This window comes from Stegostoma tigrinum, chromosome 33 (genome assembly GCF_030684315.1).
Source record: "Stegostoma tigrinum isolate sSteTig4 chromosome 33, sSteTig4.hap1, whole genome shotgun sequence".
NCBI classification, from domain to species: domain Eukaryota; kingdom Metazoa; phylum Chordata; class Chondrichthyes; order Orectolobiformes; family Stegostomatidae; genus Stegostoma; species Stegostoma tigrinum.
This window is the reverse complement of record NC_081386.1, coordinates 14,271,995-14,291,314: the sequence shown is the minus strand read 5'-3', so window position 1 is coordinate 14,291,314 and position 19,320 is coordinate 14,271,995. Positions and strand designations below refer to the sequence as shown.

Below are 19,320 nucleotides of genomic sequence, written 5' to 3'. Positions count from 1 at the left end.
TGATGAGCTTCTGCAGCAATTTCTGTTCTTGTTTAAGATCCTGAATGATCATGGCAACGTGGAAGTGAAAGGGATGTTTCTTCTTGTGGTCAGTCCAGAGTTTTGGTGAGGCGGGGGGGAAGATGCAAATTTTAACATTAGGGCTTGCCAGTTCTGGACAGAGAGTAAGAGAATTTTTTTTTCTCTTTCTCAGAAGATTGAGAGACTTTGGAAATCTCGGTGTCTAAAGGTAGTGGAAACAGGATCATTGAATATTTAAGGCAGAGATAGGTTGATATTTTTCAGGATATACAGGATTGTGGAATTCAAAATAAAAAAAGCATCATCCTTGATCTTATTAAATAGAAGAGCAGGGGCTGAATGGTCTCTCCTGCTCCTATTTCTTACGTTTATATATCCTCAGAAAACTGGTGACTATTCATTATTGGCTAAGATTGACGCAGTGGCAATGTACTATGTGAATTGTAAAAAATACTCCATAGACTTGAGAAGCCATGACAAAACTTATGAACGTAAACTCTCAGCAAACAACAGTCCACCAATTCCATGTACAGGATCAACCATGCTAGACTGCAAGCAAAAGCAATCTGCCCAGACGTCGCAGAGTTTCTATACCAAAGACATTGTTGAAACAGACGTTGCAGGTAGGCCAGCATGCCATGACCTCACACTAGTCGTAACGCAAAGAATCAGTCAAACTTTGGAAACACAATTGAAACTACAGCAGACTACTCAAAAAAGATCTTGCAAAACTAAATAGGGAAGAATGAAACACCACTTTCTTGAGAATTAGAGATGTTAAAATCTTAGTTCTCTACTCTAGAGAGAAAAACAAAAATTCAAGAGGAAAAGGAGTGAGCAACCAGCTCAGGATAAACCTAAACTTGAAAATAGCATCACTGAGATGAATAAGGCTTAGAACATAGAATATTACAGCGCAGTACAGGCCCTTCGGCCCTTGATGTCACATGCTTTGATTGCGCATTGAGGCCTGTCTGTTTTGGGCTGCGCTCAATTTGTGAGGATCTAACAAAGTTGTCTTCTTGCAGCCAAAAAAAACCTCACCAACAGCAATCATCAGGGCGACATTTGAAAGAGCACTTCATCCCCAAGCGGGCTTGAACCACCAACCTTTCAGTTAACAGCCAAATGCACTAACCGATTGCGCCACAGAGACAGGCACATGTATGCCTGCAAACAAACAATTAAACTGGGGATCAGCAAGTGTCGCATCGTCCGGATGGACAGTGCGAAAACAGACACTTCGGTGAACCTCGCTCATGCTGGCCGGATATCCTAAATTAATTTAGCGCCATTTGCCAGCATTTCATTTGGTAAACATATGGATGATAATGGATTAGTGTAGGTTAGATGGGCTTCAGGTTGTGAGACACCTCGACTTGTTTGTGTCATGACCCACTCGCACAGGTGGCTGCAGGGCGATTCGAACCCCTGCTTCTAATTATACTGGGAGCTTAGTCCAACGTCACTTTCGGGAAAATGCTCAAATCAGGAAAAAAAACCGGATGAGAATGAAAAGTGACAGTTAGCAATCACAGTCTCAAAGAGGCTGCGTTTCCCTCCTGATCAACAATGCAAAGCCTCTTCCAAGGATGCCTAACCTGAAGAAGTTACCCTCCTCCCTCCACACAAACCTCAGGGGATCTCTCTCCCACTGCAACTCCTGCTTCACAGGATATTTCTGCCTAGTTAAAAACAGGAGTGATGAGCTTGAAGGTGCAGATAGTAAAGTTTAAGAAAGTTCCCCCATAAGGACTACATGCACAGTGAGTATACAATTTTGTGACTGTGCCTGACAGTTAATCTGCTATAGGTCTGTAAGCTGCACAAATAGACCTCAATTGGTTTACTGTAATGCCTGTTTTATTGTTTTAAAAAACTGAGTTAATCAATCACTGATCATCAATTGATATTAGACCACTATCAACAACATGACACTTTCTCTCTTGCTGCCGCTATCCTGGGCCATCTTTCACAATGTAGGGTCAGGATGCGAAAACAGCTAGTAAGAGGAAACAGGAGAAAGTCAGGACACTTCAGAGAGGATCAGTGAGGAGACAAGTTAAAAGAGTTTGTAAGTTAAGAGTTTTTATGGTAAATGGAGATAATGTGTTCTTAACAGAATTATTGGGTTATTGAGCTGAAGGTAGCCAATACATTTCTAATGTAAAAGTTACTTATCAGGAAGATAAACCACCCTTGTTACATTTTCTTATTTAAAAATGATTTCCATTCAGCATGCTTTCATTTAGCACAATAATTTTGGGAACACATTAGGACTGTTGGACAAGGGATAGCTGATTTGAGTTATAATCCGAAAGACACTCTTGACAATAACACATTAAAGTCATATACCAAATTTTATTTTAGAATTGTATCTTTCCTCAAAACTTAATAACCAGGTAATATTCTGGCCATTGATAAAGATCAGTTAGAAGCTCATGGGCACTCTGTAGGAAGTAATTTTATAAAATGCTGCATTAAGCTGTAGAACCCATGATGGGTATTTCTTGTTGGTAATATGTATTGAAGGACTCTTGCAACTACAGGTATTCTAAAATCTGAGTCCAGATAAAAGGGAAAGAACTCTTTTTAAAATTTTACTCCATTTTTGCATCTGTTGAACTTCTTGCAGTGAGTTGAAAGGAAAATAACACAATTTTTTAAAAACTTTTATTTTCAAAGCTTGAGAAAAAAATGAATTCAAAATACCACCAAGTGCCCTCAAGCTCCTGTTATTGAACACGTACACGATTTGTACCAGATAGTGTTTAACTGATTTTGTTTAATCTTCTTGAGGAAAAAGACAATTAAAGTCAGTAGCAGTTCAGCTCTTCCCTATTCCACAAGTAACCACAGTTCTCACTACACACATGTTTGGCTGCATTTCGGGATTCAACAGAATTTGCCAGCCATGTTCCTAGCAAATATCTTTGTTTTATTTATTTACTTGTCATTGGCCTTCTCCTTGCACCCTCGTCACAGTACCTAGAGGGAAAACCGATTAAAAAGAAAGTGAGGAAAGTACTGCCTATACCAGGCCTGTGTTTGGAAGTACATGAATCAGACCCAGAAGTGCCCATCATTAATTTTACTGGTTTCTCCTGTAGGGTAGCCCAGTAATTATGGTATAGAACGAGCATTCAGGAATTACCACTTCCATTCCCACAAGCCAAGCTTTGAAACCTAATTGAAAATAACCTATGAGTTAGTACCAGAATGTGACTTTTAAAGATACAGGATCATTGTGTAAATATAATTGACAAGCCAGTATGTTCTCCCTGATCTGGCACCTCGACCTGACTGTTACTCCAGTCCGCAACAATACATGGCAGACTCCAAAATGCTCAAAGTAACATCTTCTAACACTAAATGACAAATTACATAAATGTTGAAAAGATCCTATTACACTTCCAACATCAGGCATGGGTAAAGTACCATGGGACTCAAAATTGGGCACAGTGGCATTTTGCAATGCTACTGGACCAGCAAGCCAGCCTGTCAGAAAGTTCAAGAGACACAAGTTCCAATATCATCATGACAACTTGGAGAATTTAAATGACTAGATCAAGAATAAACTGTTAATGTCATGAATGATTTTGAAAATACAAGACCGCTGGAAAAAGCCATGTGCCTCACTAATACCTTTCAGGGCACAAAGTCCATCTGCCACCCAGACCTTTGGGTCTGATCTACTTATATATGATGCCCAATCAACTGTAATATTCTTTATTACCTGCCCTCTGAAGTGGCCTCGTAAGCAATACAATGTATCAATGACAGAGAAATGTACACACGCAGTGGTTCAGGTAGGTAATTTGCTAATTCCTAATTGTTCTCAAGAAGGTATGTGCAATCAATCAATCACCAGTGACACACACTTCCAGTGAATAAACTTTTCTTTTAAAAAAATCCACAGAATTGCCACGTGCTCTGTGATTTGCATTTCTGAAGGCAAAAACTTCCTCCATCAGCAATTTACAAAACACACAACACCCGCCTGAAGTAGTGTAAAAGATCAATGTCACACTCCAAGCTATTAAATGGACAGTTAGCCCTCAGATTTAGTCAAAGAATTATTTGAAATCCTCCATACACAACATTACTGAATGTGTGGAATGTTCTACCACAGATGACTGCAGAGGCCAAGTCACTGAATATATTCAAGGAAGACGCTTTTAAAGATTTAACAGACATCAAAGGATATGGCGAGAAAGCAGGAAAACGGTAGATGAGATAGAGAACCAGTCTTAACCATTTGAGTGGACGAGTAGGCTCGAGGGGCCAAATAGCCTTCACCGACTCCTAGTTTCTATGCAAAAGCTCAATGCACTTATTTACTGCCCTCCTTGTACCACACAAATTCGTGAAAATGTCTTACTTAATACCAAAAATGTTTTAAAGTAAAACAAACCAAAAAGAATCCACAGAATTTCTGTACAAACAATTTTGGCCACTTTTGTTAATCACAAATTTTGTTTTAACTCGACCAGTGTAGAGGTTCCTTGATGACCGTTAGTATAGATTAAACCCATTCTGTAAGATGTGGATAACCCTGAAATTAACGTACAAAACATTCACACATGCAATTTTTTCCAAAGCAAAATTAATCAAACAAAGTTTTCAGACAAACACAATCAGTAAGGTAGCTTTGCAGCCAAAATTTTTGTATATTCCCCACAGCGGTACACAACTCTGCATTGTTTTCACCAAAACAACTGAACTTAATGGCACTAACATTGCAGTGTAGCAGGTTGCTGCATATTGTCTCATTGTTCTCACTGTTCAGCAAACCACAATATGAAATGTACCCATTTAAAATGGTACAGGAAGACACTGAAAAGCAATAACTTGCTTTTGAACCAGTCACATTTATTCACAATTTTTGGTTCACATCTCACAGAATACCCAATCAACCAATAATACACTAGGACAAGTGACAGGCACATGTGTGGTGCATGTGATAATGTTCTTAGCTCCATAAACGTGGAGGTCCATGTTCACGTCCCACCTGCTCCAGAGGTGTGTCATAACAGGTTAACTAGATGACATCTACATTAGAACAAGTGACTACCTGCACTATGTGTATAGTTATAAAAAACAATGGTTGTGTTGGCATGCACTGTGTATAATGTTGTCTAAGGTAAAAGTTCTGAAGTCATTAATGTTGCATTGGCCTCCACCCAGTCTGACAATATACACACAGTCTGTAGATAGAGATAATTAGGTTCTACTGTACAGCTCAAGCAAATCCTTCGTAATTAAGTGCGATGAGGGAGGTTACTGTCTCGATTGCAATTATGCTATAAACCACATTATTATGTCAGAAAGATGGCCTTTCTGTTGAGATTTATCAATGGATACAGGCACAAGCTCAGTATGGAGAAAGGAGGCTTGTGGTAACATACTATCCAAACTAGAAAACATCATGCGTGATAATGGGAACTGCAGATGCTGGAGAATCCAAGATAACAAAGTGTGAAGCTGGATGAACACAGCAGGCCAAGCAGCATCTCAGGAGCACAAAAGCTGACGTTTCGAGTCTAGACCCTTCATCAGAGAGGGAGATAGGGAGAGTGTTCTGGAATAAATAGGGAGAGAGGGGGAGGCGGACCGAAGATGGAGAGAAAAGAATATAGGTGGTGAGAAGAGTATAGGTGAGGAGGTTGGGAGGGGATAGGTCAGTCCTGCAACTCATATTCCACTTGGGAACACTGCAGCCCAATGGTATCAATGTGGACTTCACAAGCTTCAAAATCTCCCCTTCCCCTACTGCATCCCAAAACCAGCCCAGTTCTTCCGCTCCCTCCACTGCATCACAAAACCAGCCCAGCTTGTCCCCTCACCCCACTGCAACCCAAAGCCAGCCCAGCCTGTCTGGGCCTCCCGAACCTGTTCTTCTTCTCACCCATCCCTTCCTCCCACCTCAAGCTGCACCTCCATTTCCTACTTACTACCTCATCCCGCCTCCTTGACCTGTCTGTCTTCCCTGGACTGACCTATCCCCTCCCTACCTCCCCACCTATACTCTCCTCTCCACCTATCTTCTTTTCTCTCCATCTTTGGTCCGCCTCCCCCTCTCTCCCTATTTATTCCAGAACCCTCTCCCCATCCCCCTCTCTGATGAAGGGTCTAGACCGGAAACGTCAGCTTTGTGCTCCTGAGATGCTGCTTGGCCTGCTGTGTCCATCCAGCTTCACACTTTGTTATCGAGAAAACATCATGCTTTTGATGGGGATATCTGAAAATACTTCAGTTTCCATTCTTTAAAGAACAGTCACTGACACCTCTTTCTTTCATTACGTCAAAGACTGGCCAATCCTTCTTGTAGTGAAGCAAATGAATCTGCAGTTGATGCTCACTATCTGAATGCATTTAACATAAAATTACTGAAAAATACACTTAAGTTTTTTTATGTTACACCCACTGTGGGTAATTCACAAGAATGATAATTTAAAGGGAAAACCATTATTTATACCAAATGAGAGGAGAGTGCTGATTGGTTGGCAAATAGACTCTGAGTGATAGAGATGTTGCCATGAAGAATACACCAGTTAATGATTTCTGGCAGTTAACTGCCAAGTTTTGTTTACAATTTAAACCAGGCAGAATATTCTGATTGATCAAGGCACTGCCCAAGAAATAAACAAGCAAATGGCTGTCACCTATTTGTCGAGTTGAAACCAGTACAGCGCATGTACGTGTTCTGCCTGTGTGCAAAGAACAGAGCCCTGTGTCTTTTTACAAGGCTATTAATGTAAAACTTACATAACAGGTATGCTTTTTATATACACACACAAACTAAATTTCAGAACAAGTTAAAGAACTATTTGGATGTGAATATTGGAGGAATGGGTAGTACTTTTGCAGTTGACACCAAAATAGGTGGTATAGTGGAGAGTGAAGAAGGTTACCACAAAGGACAACAGGACCTTGATTAGATGGGCCAATAGGCCAAGGAATGAAAGATGGAGTTTAATTTAGATATATGTGAAATGTTGCATTTTGGTAAGGCAAACCCAGGCAGAACTTATATAGTTAATGGTGAAGCCCTGGGGACTGTTGCTATACAAAGAGAACTAGGGAGGCAGATGCATAGTTTCTTGAAAGTGGAGTCACAGATTTGACAGGGTGGTGAAGACAGAGTTTGCTACACTTCATTGGTCAGTGCATTGAGTGCAGCAGTGGGATGTCATGTTGCAACTACACAGGAAATTGGCAAGGCCACTTTTACAATACTGCATATAATTCTCTTTTTCCCTTCTATAGGAAAATTTGTTAAATGTGAGAGGGTGCAGAAAAGATTTACAAGGCTGTTGCCAAGAATGGAAGGGTTGAGGTCTAGGAAGAGGCTGAATAGGCTGGGGCTTTTTTCCCCTTCTGGATTGTCAAAGGCTGAGGGGTGACCTTATAGAGGCTTTATAAAATCATGAAAGACATAAGTGGGGTGAATAGCCAAGGTCTTTTACCAAGGGTGGGGGAGTCCAAAACTAGACAGCATAGGTTTAGGATGAGAGGAGAAAGATTTAAAAAGGTCCTGGAGATAACGTTTGCATGCAGAAAGTGATGTGTGTACTCAATGAGTTGCCAGAAGAAGTGGTGGAGGCTGGTACAATTACAACATTTAAAAGTCATCTGGATGGGTACATGAATAGGAAGAGTTTAGAGGGATATGGGCCAAATGCTGGCAATGAGACTATGTCAGATTGTGATGTCTGATCAGCATGGACAAGTTGGATTGAAGTGTTTTATTCCAGGCTATTTGGCTCTATAACTCAATACAGTGTTCGCTACAAAATGTGACACTGTGAGATGCCTAGAAATTTATGACTGCTAACAAATTTTTTGCAAACCTGTTTCTTTTTCATAAACCAATAGGCCAGTTGATGACTTGCATCCATCCATTCAAATAAAGACATTTCCTTATTTTCCAGCATGTTTCAAGCCAGCAGGGTCAATTGGTGTCTATTTCTCACTCACATTTCATAGAAAGTATACACATCGTCACACAGTGAACACTTCTTGACATATGAAGAGAGTGAGTGCTTTGGCAGTCACATTTAACAAACTCCTCTTATTTTCTTAGCTTCCCAAAAGACAACATTTTCCTATTCGAAGCCATAAGTTATTAAACTATTTGCCTAAGAATACACAACAGGAATATGCCAGTTACAAATGACTAGCTTCATGTTCTACAGAACACCTGAGGATGGGAACTTAAGTACGCATTTCTCCATATTTACTTGTTCTTGTGTTTTATTTGCCCTTGAAACATATTCTTAAACTTTAACATCATGCAACTCAACTTGCCAAAACTAGCATTTAGTCTGGGCTAAAGTACGCCATCAGTTCAAATGACCAATCCAACTTCATAATTGCTTTATCTTTCCGTTAGATTTAACCTCACCTTTCAATGTTGACCCAGTATAACTGAGATGGGAACAACACTCTCATAATAGGATGAGTGATTTAAGGTTATTCCAGCCCCGCTTTGCTTAATATCTAAACCAATATATTTAAAAGCCCCAGAGGTTTGGTTCCCAATTGTAAATTCTACCCTTACCTTGAAATGTCTTTCTCAAATTCTGCAGTAGCATCACACATCCTCTCCCATGAGAAAACTGCATCGAAGATGCCTTTGGTTTTTCTCTAATGATACTAATGAAAGGGTGTGTAGATATGCTTTTACTTGAACAATCTACCTTCAGCAAAACAGGCCTCACTATAAAGTACGAACGTCTGGGAGAAAACGTAGGCCATAGACATGTTTGTTTACTCTCCTCCCTTTACCGCTGCACCTGGTGCCTCTTTGCACAACTCCAGAAACAATATTTTCTGAAAAATTAAACACCCCCCCCCACCAACAGATATCAGTTTTTCTGTTGAATGACATACATTCACATGAATGTGTGAATAAAAAAGCAAAAAAATTAAGATTATTTTCGCAGCTGTTGAAGAATAATTCAAGCATTCAGTCACTCTTTAAAACCCCCAAGAGTCTCGCTTTAACATAGTAAGGCTTATCTGCAAGGACATTTTCAGTGTCAATCTACCAAAACGATAATGCTATTTAACCCTTATCTGGTACCGCAAATTAAATTGCGAACTCTGTCCAACTATCTAAGTTCCACTGTTATGACTTTCTTATTATTTTGTCCCAATTTATTGACCGATAATAAAATGCCACATTTACGACAACATTAATTTCTATCTCTTGTTACGAGACCTTACTGTGATCTTTACTTCAGCCTCAAATCAACACAGAGATTTCGCCCCTCGCTCTCACTTGCAAGTCTACCGTGATTACTGCTGTTACTATTCCCTGTTGAACCGGTGGGAGCCATTTTTCAGATATCTGATTGCTACCTGACACAGGAGTTAATTCCAGACTCCCTATCAGTACTTACACTTTTACTGCTCATCATTCTTCCACTCAATTCTGTCAGTCCATGGACTTCACATCATTCTGATCATTCAATTAATGTTGAAACTTGTCACTGTGTTTTCCTGTTGCATGTCCCACAATATTGCATTCATCCACTAGACTCCCTGTATAATGCATATAGCCAAGCGTCCTCTCTGGGAAAGTGACCTACAGATATAATAGCCTTGTTCTACACTTAATGATCACTCACATTACCACATCTTACCTTTGATTCACCATATTCTGCTCCTCGGAACATATATCACAAATGATAAGAACTTCAATCACAACGTGTTTTGTTTACTTATCGTTTGCAGAGCCAAAGATCTGATTACTCATAAGGAATGATCTTAATAGTTTAATTTCTATGCTGGATAAGTATGGTCTTATTCACATCACCTATTAGCTTACCAGGGGCCTTCCATTTCCTATGCCTCTCTTTTTTCCTGTATTTAATCTGTCAAATTGAAACTGATCTCAGATGGTTTTACGTGATACCCATGCGCTGTCCAAATGTTCTGAGATCTTACCTTTGATGAAAGCATATCTCCTCGCAAAGCATTCAAATATGTAGAAAAAAATGCAAATTATAATTGCAGTAGCTTGCATCTTCTCCTACTATTCTGTATAAACAGCAAACAATTTGGAATTATGCCCATAAACTAATTAACGATTAGGTGAAGTGAATTCTTTTGCATACCATGCCCATGGGCAACAGTTGCCAATTTTTAATCTGGTTGATTACGTAAAATTTTATGCATTATTTCACTGCAGGATTCCTTTGAAAAAATCCAATGCTTTTCAGTGGGAGTCCAGACCACGATGAGTTTGAAATTAATTCATAGTAGGGTGAGCAAAATGCCCATGCAGCCTTAAGGCCATTTGCTTTTTTTTAAATCCATCTCCAACTCTTATTACCTGATCTTATACTTTTTGAAAAGAGTGATTAGAAACATCAAGTTTAAAGGAGTGTACACTAATATCCTGACCACAAACTGCAGATCAACTGCTTCTCCAAAATTAACTGACTTGGCAAGCTCTGTATCATTACATTTGTGTCTTTTCCAAAGGTTCATTCAACGGCATAAATAGCTCACTGGAGCCTACACCAGTGCTTATACCATGGCTTTGTCAAGCTCTTTAACATGGAATTATGCACTACTTTGACCATCTCATATGCTGTTACCACTGAGCTTAAAGCAATATCTATATTTCATACCCTTACATCTATGCTCAATGTTTAGTGAATCAAGGAATCATGTTAACAAAACCAGAAAGTGCTGGAGAAACTCTGCAGGTCTGGCATCATCCGTTTTTATCTCTTTAGATACTGCCAGACCTGCTGAGTTTCTCTACAACTTTGTTTTGTTTCAGATTTCTAGCATCTGCAATTTTTCATTTTTATTTGAGCATTTTAAATAAATTGCCCCACAAAATGAAGTACAAGCATTGTCCATCACTGCACATAAACGAGTCCAGAACCAACATACTCGTCACGGAACTAAGATTCCTTGTGAGCAGTATAACTTGTTCAGATGTATCATTACTTTCATCCTCCTTCATAGAATTCTCTTCATCATGTGACATTTCAAGTGCTCTGTCTCCATGCTCTAGATAGATCACCGCATAATAACGTCACATCTGAGGCATCTACTAATGGTTCTTCAGACATTCCTGGAATTTATTGACCTCTTATTGTGGGTGCAATTTTGTCTTTGTTGTAATAGCCTGATCTACTAATTGTGTTTCCATCCTCATTTGCCTGTCTTTCATCCATTCACTCTATAGATACCTGCATCTACATTCTGAGTTATTTCAAAATATGTCAGAGAATCTCATTCATTCCATGAAGGAAATGAATTTCATTCAAACATTTCTATTTAAATGAAAGGCAGGAATCTTTTGATCCACTAAAGTCTCCCTCTGAGAATCAAGCACTGATTACAATCAGTAGCCTCTGTACGCTAGATACTTGAGCACAATTGAGTTATTTAAACAAAAGTACAAATGCAGAAATCCCCAAAGTGAATTTTGCCATTATTTTCTACAATTTGTAATGCCCTTGACATATTCATTTATGGAATGAACATATGTTTTCCCAAATCTAACAAACTGCGACTAAGCTTCATGAGCATTAAACCGAACATCCTTTTTGTAGATTTCATCTTAAGATCACAATAGATGATTCAAAACTTCATCAATTCATCAACTGATGGTATACACCTTGCAAAATACTTCATTTCTTACATGAAGTGGCAACATTAAGGCCATAAATTGTTTCCTCTTTATAGGGATGGAATCAACAAGTAAACAAGTCCACTGGTAAAACAGTTAAGACTCCAATGATATCCAAGATAATTAAACCTCACAATTTAACTTGTTTCTGCTATATTCCACAATGCCACTAGTATTTCAGTTTCTCACTGAAATATCCTTTTTGGATAATAGTTTAGTCACAGCAAAGGAGCAGGCCTTTTAGCCTATCACACTTAGGCTGACTCTCTGAAGATGCAATGCACCTACTGCCACTCCTTGTCTTCTGTTCTTCACTTGCACCTTTAGTCAACCATTGTTTGTAACCATGTATATCCCAGACAGGAAAGTGAGGCCTGGACATTATATGAAAAAGGGTCTACTCACCCAATATCCACACTTCTGTCTGTTCCTTATTAGACAGGTGCAATTAAATCCCGAGTTAAAGCCAGCCATCTCCGTACAATTATACAATACAATAACACAGCACAGGAACAGGCCCTTCAGCCCTCCAAGCCTGCGATGATTCCTAATTCTTATTTAGACCCAGTACTTATTGCCTGTGCATGGTATCGATCCTTCTGTTCACTTCATTAATATACACTTAACATAACATACAACCACTAACATTGAAAAGGGTGTTATGGTGTATCAGTTTTATCCCTAACTCGAGGGCAGAGTTCTATATTCAAGTTCCACTCTAGATGAAATGACTATGGAGTTGTACCGTAACTGGTCCAAACAGGTTAATTTGAAAGAAAACTTACTAAAGACCACAATAAGTGTATAGGGGTCAAGGATAGTTATTGAGCAACAAACAGTAGGAACTGGAGTTCCACAGGAATTGGTACTGAGGTCACCACTGCTCACATGAATTATACAAAGGATTTGGTCTTGGGAATCAGATGTAAAATTTCAGCATGTGCGAATGGCATGAAAGTGAGAGCACAGTTGACTGCGACAAACACAAGATACAAATTTGTAGAATGGGTGTGGAATTGGCAGTAGAATTTTATTGTATGGAAAGCAAGGATATGGTTACACCATAAGAAGAACAAGGTTATCACATATTGCTTGAGGGATGTGTCTGAAATGAGTAAGGAAGCAAAGGGATTAAGCCATACACATTCACCAGACATGAAAAAGTTGCAATGTGTTAATAAGGTCATAAAATGAAGCAAACAAAACACAGGTGTTCCGTTCTAAGGAGAGAGAATTGAAAAGCAGGGAACTTCTGTTAAACCTGTACTGAACATACTTAGATCATATTTTGAGCACAGTACATAATTCTGGTGTCTCACAGAGGCAATTAAAATTGTGCACCGATGCCAAAATTAAACTAGGGGCCATAAATACATTCATTACCAATAAATCCAATATGGAATTCAGGAGAAACTTCTTTGCCCAAAGAATAGTAAGCATGTGGAACTCATCCTCATAAGTAACAGCTCAGGCAAATTACCTCGCTGTGTTTGAGGGCAAGTGTGATCAGCGTACATGGGAAATGGGAATAAGGAAGCTCATATGTCAGGTGCCAGCACTGCCAACATATTATGATGAGCAAAATACCCACTTAATGCAACAACAATGATGTGACTAAACCATTTGGGGTGCCTTGGACAGATTCACCACCATCAATCCTTTGTGTTGGCATCAGTCAAAGTTACAAATTCCCAAGTGGAGATCGATGCTCACAGTCTTCAGCAGAAGGCAAGCTCAATCTTCTCAGCAGCTAAAATTTATGTAGTACTTATTACCGAGTTTCATGACATCTGAGGAATAGGATGGTCTTTTGTGAAACATCGGGCTCTGTTTCAGAATGAGTGCACATTACTGCCACTGAACCATTCTGAGCACACAACGAACAGTCTCAGTTCGGGCAGACTATCTAAGGCATGGTCTGGGGTGAGATGCGGCGCGCTCTCGTTCCACGCGGGCTCCCGACCGCCCGATATCTTAAAGTAACCTCTAAAGAATTGAAGAAAAACACACCCATCTGCGGAGGGAGGTAAACAAAGTGACAGACGCTAAAGCAGGGCTGGGCCCAAATGCATAACGAAAAATGCAAAACCCAGCTCGTGACATTTGGAAATAAAACTGATTTCTCACCCAAACTCTTACCAAGCCACATACAAGACAAAAATCCATTTTCGGGCTGCATGTCTTTTTTTTATTTTTAAAAGGCTCATGCAACAAGTTTCAACAATTCCCACAGAAAAATCTCGCTATTAATTTACACTAAGTAATAGCTTGCTCCTCTCTCCCTTATTACTTTATTGATAAAATGAATGAATGGATGGATTGACAGAAAACAGACCCCCACCCCCTCCCCGCAAAAATAAACTACACTTCACTTCAGGAGATCGTGAGTCAATTGTTGAATTGAAGTTCATTTACCTTTAACACACAGGAGTGACATTCTACTTGCGGGTAAACTGCGCCTGTGCTTCCTGCTGGAGTTTCGGGCGCCACTGAACGCAGTTTTCCTCAAAAGTTCATGGGGAGAAGGGAACGGGTGGCAGATTGGATGATGGACAGATGGAGAGACCAATAGGATCCAGAACTGTGCCTTAGAGGACGGGCCAACCTGTCGTCGGAGCCAATCGGACCCGCCGGTGGGCGGGTTCCCCGCCTGCCCCTGCCCTTTGCTGTCTGTCAGGAATCTCAGTTCCAGAAATTGTCCAGGTCGATGTGAATATTGTGCAGGGCAGGAGAAGCCCAGCAAACCAGCAAAAGTATTTCTACAGCTCACATTGTCCAATACAGTGCATATTAAACATTTATTATAAAATCCTTTTAAAAGGAATAGTCTTTCTGTTTTAGCCACAGAAATTTCTGGAGGAACTCAACAGGTCCGGCAACATCAGTGGAGAGAGAGAAAGCAATAGTTAAAATTTCGAGTCCAGTGACGGTGAAACATTAGCTCTGTGTCTCTATCCATAGCTGTTGCTGGACCAGCTGAGTTTCTCCTACAATTTCTGTTTCTGTTCCAGACGTCCAGAAACGGCAGTTCTTTGTTTTATTTTAGTCTTTCTGCTTTGTTTGATATGTGGCTGTGGTTCTTCATATGTGGTTAATATAAAGGAGTTCTCTGAAAAGCTCCAAATTTCGGGCTCCTGTTGCAGTGATAGTGTCCTTGGTCTGGACCAGGAGACTGATGCGTGATGATACTATGGCTTCAAGAGGTGTGTTTTATACTTTTTTTGTGGAGAAAGATTGAGACGGAGTCACTGAGTCGTCTGCTCCAAAGCCAATAAAGTAAACATTTTGTGAGGTCTTGGTGTTTTTGTTTAAAGCTGGAATAATAGAGGCAGCCTAGGTCCCTGAAAGTTGCCACCCAGGTTGATATGGTTGTTAAGAAGGCGTACGGTGAGTTAGGTTTTATTGTTAGAGAGATTGAGTTTCGGAGGCATGAGGTCATGTTGCAGCTATACAAAACTCTGGTGCGGCCACGCTTGGAGTATTGCGTACAGTTCTGGTCGCTGCATTATAGGAAGGATGTGGAAGCATTGGAAAGGGTGCAGAGGAGATTTACCAGGATGTTGCCTGTATGGAGGGAAGGTCTTATAAGGAAAGGCTGAAGGGCTCGAGGCTGTTTTCATTAGAGAGAAGAAGGTTAAGAGGTGACCTAATAGAGGCATACAAGATGGTCAGAGGATTAGATAGGGTGGACAGTGAGAGCCTTTTTCCTTGGATGGTGATGGCTAGCACGAGGGGACACAGCTTTAAATTGAGGGGTGATAGATATAGGAGAGACGTCAGAGGTATGTTCTTTACTCAGAGTAGTAAGGGCGTGGAATGCCCTGCCTGCAACAGTAGTAGACTCACCAACTTTAAGGTCTAATAAGTGGTCATTGGATAAACATATGGATGATAATGGAATAGTGTATGTTAAATGGGCTTCAGATTGGTTTCACAGGTCAGTGTGACATCGAGGGCCAAAGGGGCTGTACTGTGCTGTAATGTTCTATGTTCTCAGCTAGGATTTTTAGTTTTAGCCTTCACTTGCAGTTATTGGGGACTTGAGGCTGGATGTGAAAGCCCTTATTCCTCCCTCTGTTACAGCTAAAAGTTGGAGTTTTCTTCCTGCTGCTAGAATTGCTTATGAGACAATCTATTGTATGGAATTTACCTTTGCCAAGGGTGTATTTATGGGATATTACTATCTTGGAACCGTTAATTAGTAGTAGTTAATATATATTATTTTGTTCAGCATTATGACAGTTACAGTTAAGCTAATTATTTTCCTTTATGCCATTTAGTCTGTATTTTAACTAGAGTGTATGAATAGAGTATGTTTTGTTCCAAGCCTGGTAGCTTAACCAATCGAATTGCATCTGGAACCTAACGCCTGAGACTTAGCTCTAAATAAGAAAAAGTTAGGGTCTAGACTATCTTCTTAATATATTTTGAAGGGGTTTCACCTCTTTGTAGCACATGTTCAACTTCCATCTGCTCCAGTCATGTGTTGTAATGTGCGAGATTAAAAATGTTAGGGGCTTTTTAGCAGTACCTGGATGAGCCACTTGAAATGTCATAACATTCAAGGCTACGGGCCTGGAAAATGGGGCAAATGTACACTTAGTGTAGCTTTGGCAGTACAGACCTGATGGCTGAAGGGCCTTTCCCGTACTTTATGCTTGTGGCACACTGGTAGTGCCCCAGCCTCTACCCCAAGAGGCCTGCGTTCAAATCCTATGTCGTCCAGGAAGTGTCTAACTGTATCTCCGAGCATGCTGATTAGAAAATATCTGAAAGGTTCAAAATCTAATTTGTGACCGTCTGTGATCGAAACAGAGACAGTCTTGTTTTAAAAGGTTATTTATTAAGAGATTAGATTTTGCGGTTTTATTATCGTTTAGACAATCCCTGGGGTCGGACAAACATTTAATGAATGGATTTCCTGGGAATTCTTGCAGGTGAATATCTATATTAGCTTTCTCTGTGATTTTTTTTTAACGTGGCAATCCACGCCATGAGCTTGCAACTTTGTTTCACGTGAATGCAAAACAAACTCAATCTCACGGACTCCGTTCTAATAAATGTAGCCATCAAAAAATAAATTATGTTGCAAAATATATTCTCTGTCGCCAATTACGCAGCCACTTGGGCACAATGTGTCCGTCCAATCAGTCGTTCAGAGGGATTGCAGGAATGAAGTGAAAGGGGGATTTGTACTTACGTTTAAAGCAACGGAGATTCTGATGATCAGAGGACCGGTGTTTACTCCCAAGATGCACATGCTGCTCCTCCACAGAGTGGCTGGACACTGGTTCGGTTCATGTGTGCTTTGTCCGATTCTGGTATTCGGATTTAGATTAATCCTATTTGACATCCCCCCCCCCCCCCCACCCCCGCATGGGATCCACGAAGTATTTAAATAAACGTAAAAATATTACTTTTATTGACTTAATGTGGGCTACAAGATGCCACCGCAATGTTCTCTGCATCACAAGAACTTCTTTAGGAAATGCACGCTGGTAAATAAATGTTGAAAGAAATCCCCCTAGTTCGAAAACAAAACAAGAAGTTTCGCAGTCATTCTGCAATTCACATTTTTCGGGTCTTTTTAAGGTATCAGGCCCCATTTAAACCTAAAGCACCAATTGCTGGCGAAATCTGAACATTTAAACATGTTTCTGTCGACCTGCTTTTCATCATAAGCCGCTCAAAGAGAACAGTCTGCACCCAGGGCACGCAGTGGTACATACCTTTATCATGGTATTAATTATGGGAAGCAACACTTCCATTCCGGATTATTGATGTGCAAGTTAGTGGTACTACCCTGCTCAAGGAATTTCCACTCATTGAAAAGCCTCCTTGCTTTATGTCGGTCTGTGTTTGTTAACCGCAACTCTGAAAAGCTCGGGAGATTGTTTTGAATCGATCAGTTTCCTTTTGGCGAGCTTTGGCAAAATAAGATAAGCACACATCCTGTCGATAAACAAAATGTTCTAAGGAAGGAGCTCCAAACTAAAACATGAACTCTGCTTGTCTCTCTCCATGCAAGCTGCCAGACCTGTCCGTTTCGTTTGCAGCAGTTTCGGCTTTTATTATGATTGTTAAAAAGTATTTGTCTTGTAGATATTTCTCTTCAAATCAACTTAATCAGGTCATGTGGAGCGGAAGGACTTGAATCCGGGAGTTCTAACCCAGATCATTGGAGACTACCAGCATGCCAAGTATTGGTTTGTAGGTATTTTGAATCTGCTCTGGCACATTTCTGGAGCAGCAGCATTTGCATCTGAGCTTTCTGGCCCAAAGGTAGGGACATTACCACCTAACCACATAAGTCCCAGTATTTGTTTGGAAACGTGTTCTTTCCACTGACTACAAAGTCGTCTTGTCAGTCCTTGGCATTCACCAGTTAAGAGAAACCTCTGAAATGTTTCCTTAACTTCATGCTTCTAGAAGTGGTCAAAACCGCAAGGCACTGATTAAAAGATAATAAAATGTGAGGCTGGGTGAACACAGCAGGCCAAGCAGCATCTCAGGAGCACTGATTAAACTTGTTAGCCAATATTCTTCAAAGCCAGTTCCTTTCTAGTAGTAACGATCACTGAAGAACATGTTTAAAAGAATATTTATTGCTCCAGTTACTTTTCAGAGAAGATCATACATTTATAAAATGTAAAATAAAAATAAAATTCCCTTTATTTTTCTCATTGTAACTGTAACCAGCATTTATTTAAAGATAACTGTCTTTAGTACGATTACACGTGCACGTTTTTGTGCCTGGGCCACGACTGTTTCTTATCAACTCTACAGACAAGCTGTCCACATGTGAGATTGTGAAAAAAGTGACATGGAGCTAAAGGATGTAATCTAACTGCAATCTACCCAAAGATCTAAAGGCAGTGCAACCCATATCCTGTGAATTGTTTGAATTTCATTTTCTCCACCCACTCAATTAATGAAGAGCTGTAGATCTATCCTAATGTTAACATCAGTTAACAGTAAAATTGAATTGCCATTTAGTGGTAAATGCTTGCAGAAGTAAATCTCTATACCAATATCAGGTTAAAACTGCTGTAAACCAGCCAGTTGAGAGCTAGAAACTGGATGTGGAATTAGGTAAATTAAGTTTCTGTAGCATTTTTCACCCATTACAGTTTCAATATCATTCAAGGACTGGCATATAAAGCAGCCCCAGGCATTGTGGTACATATATTCAAATGTTGAAAATACATTTTTTAATCACCATTTGTGTCCTAGTATTGTTAGATTTGAGAGCAAACTGTGAATTCCAAGCATTCATTATAGTTAAGAGCCTACCTAAATATTGTCACTGTATCTGGGAAGCACCTAAAAAGACTAGCCATAATGAGTGGGAAAATTGGCAGAGTGCTCTTAGATATTCCATTATGAAATTTACAAAAAATGTCCTTTTAATTGTGAATTTGTTATTCTTAAAATTACTTAGATCGTTTCCTTAATATGATCATATTCCCTGAAGTTTCCACTTGCACACAAAGAGCTTATCAGCATCTGCTTGAGTTCTTTTCTTTTTCCAGGGAGAATGAGTTGTCAATTCAGAAGGGAGTTTTATCCTGGAAACAGCATTGCATGAGGCTCCCACCAACATGCAAAGCAAATCCTACAGTTTTCCAGACTGGGAACAG

The 19,320-nt window shown here is 40.0% G+C and overlaps 1 protein-coding gene across 4 annotated transcripts in view; it reads right to left on the bottom strand.

Annotated features, from left to right (window-relative positions):
• LOC125467255 (protein unc-13 homolog C-like) overlaps nucleotides 1–16,969 on the bottom strand; it is a 562,058-nt gene extending 545,089 nt beyond the window's left edge. For 3 of the 4 annotated variants that reach the window (XM_059639171.1, XM_059639172.1, XM_059639174.1), the window contains exon 1: nucleotides 14,096–14,197. In XM_059639171.1, the coding sequence (XP_059495154.1) occupies nucleotides 14,096–14,117 (22 nt within the window). In that variant the 5' untranslated portion in view covers nucleotides 14,118–14,197. Of the gene's footprint in view, nucleotides 1–14,095; nucleotides 14,198–16,880 lie in introns of those variants that run through there. The other variant, XM_059639173.1, reaches the window with a different exon arrangement.
• Between the last annotated feature and the right edge of the window lie 2,351 nt (nucleotides 16,970–19,320).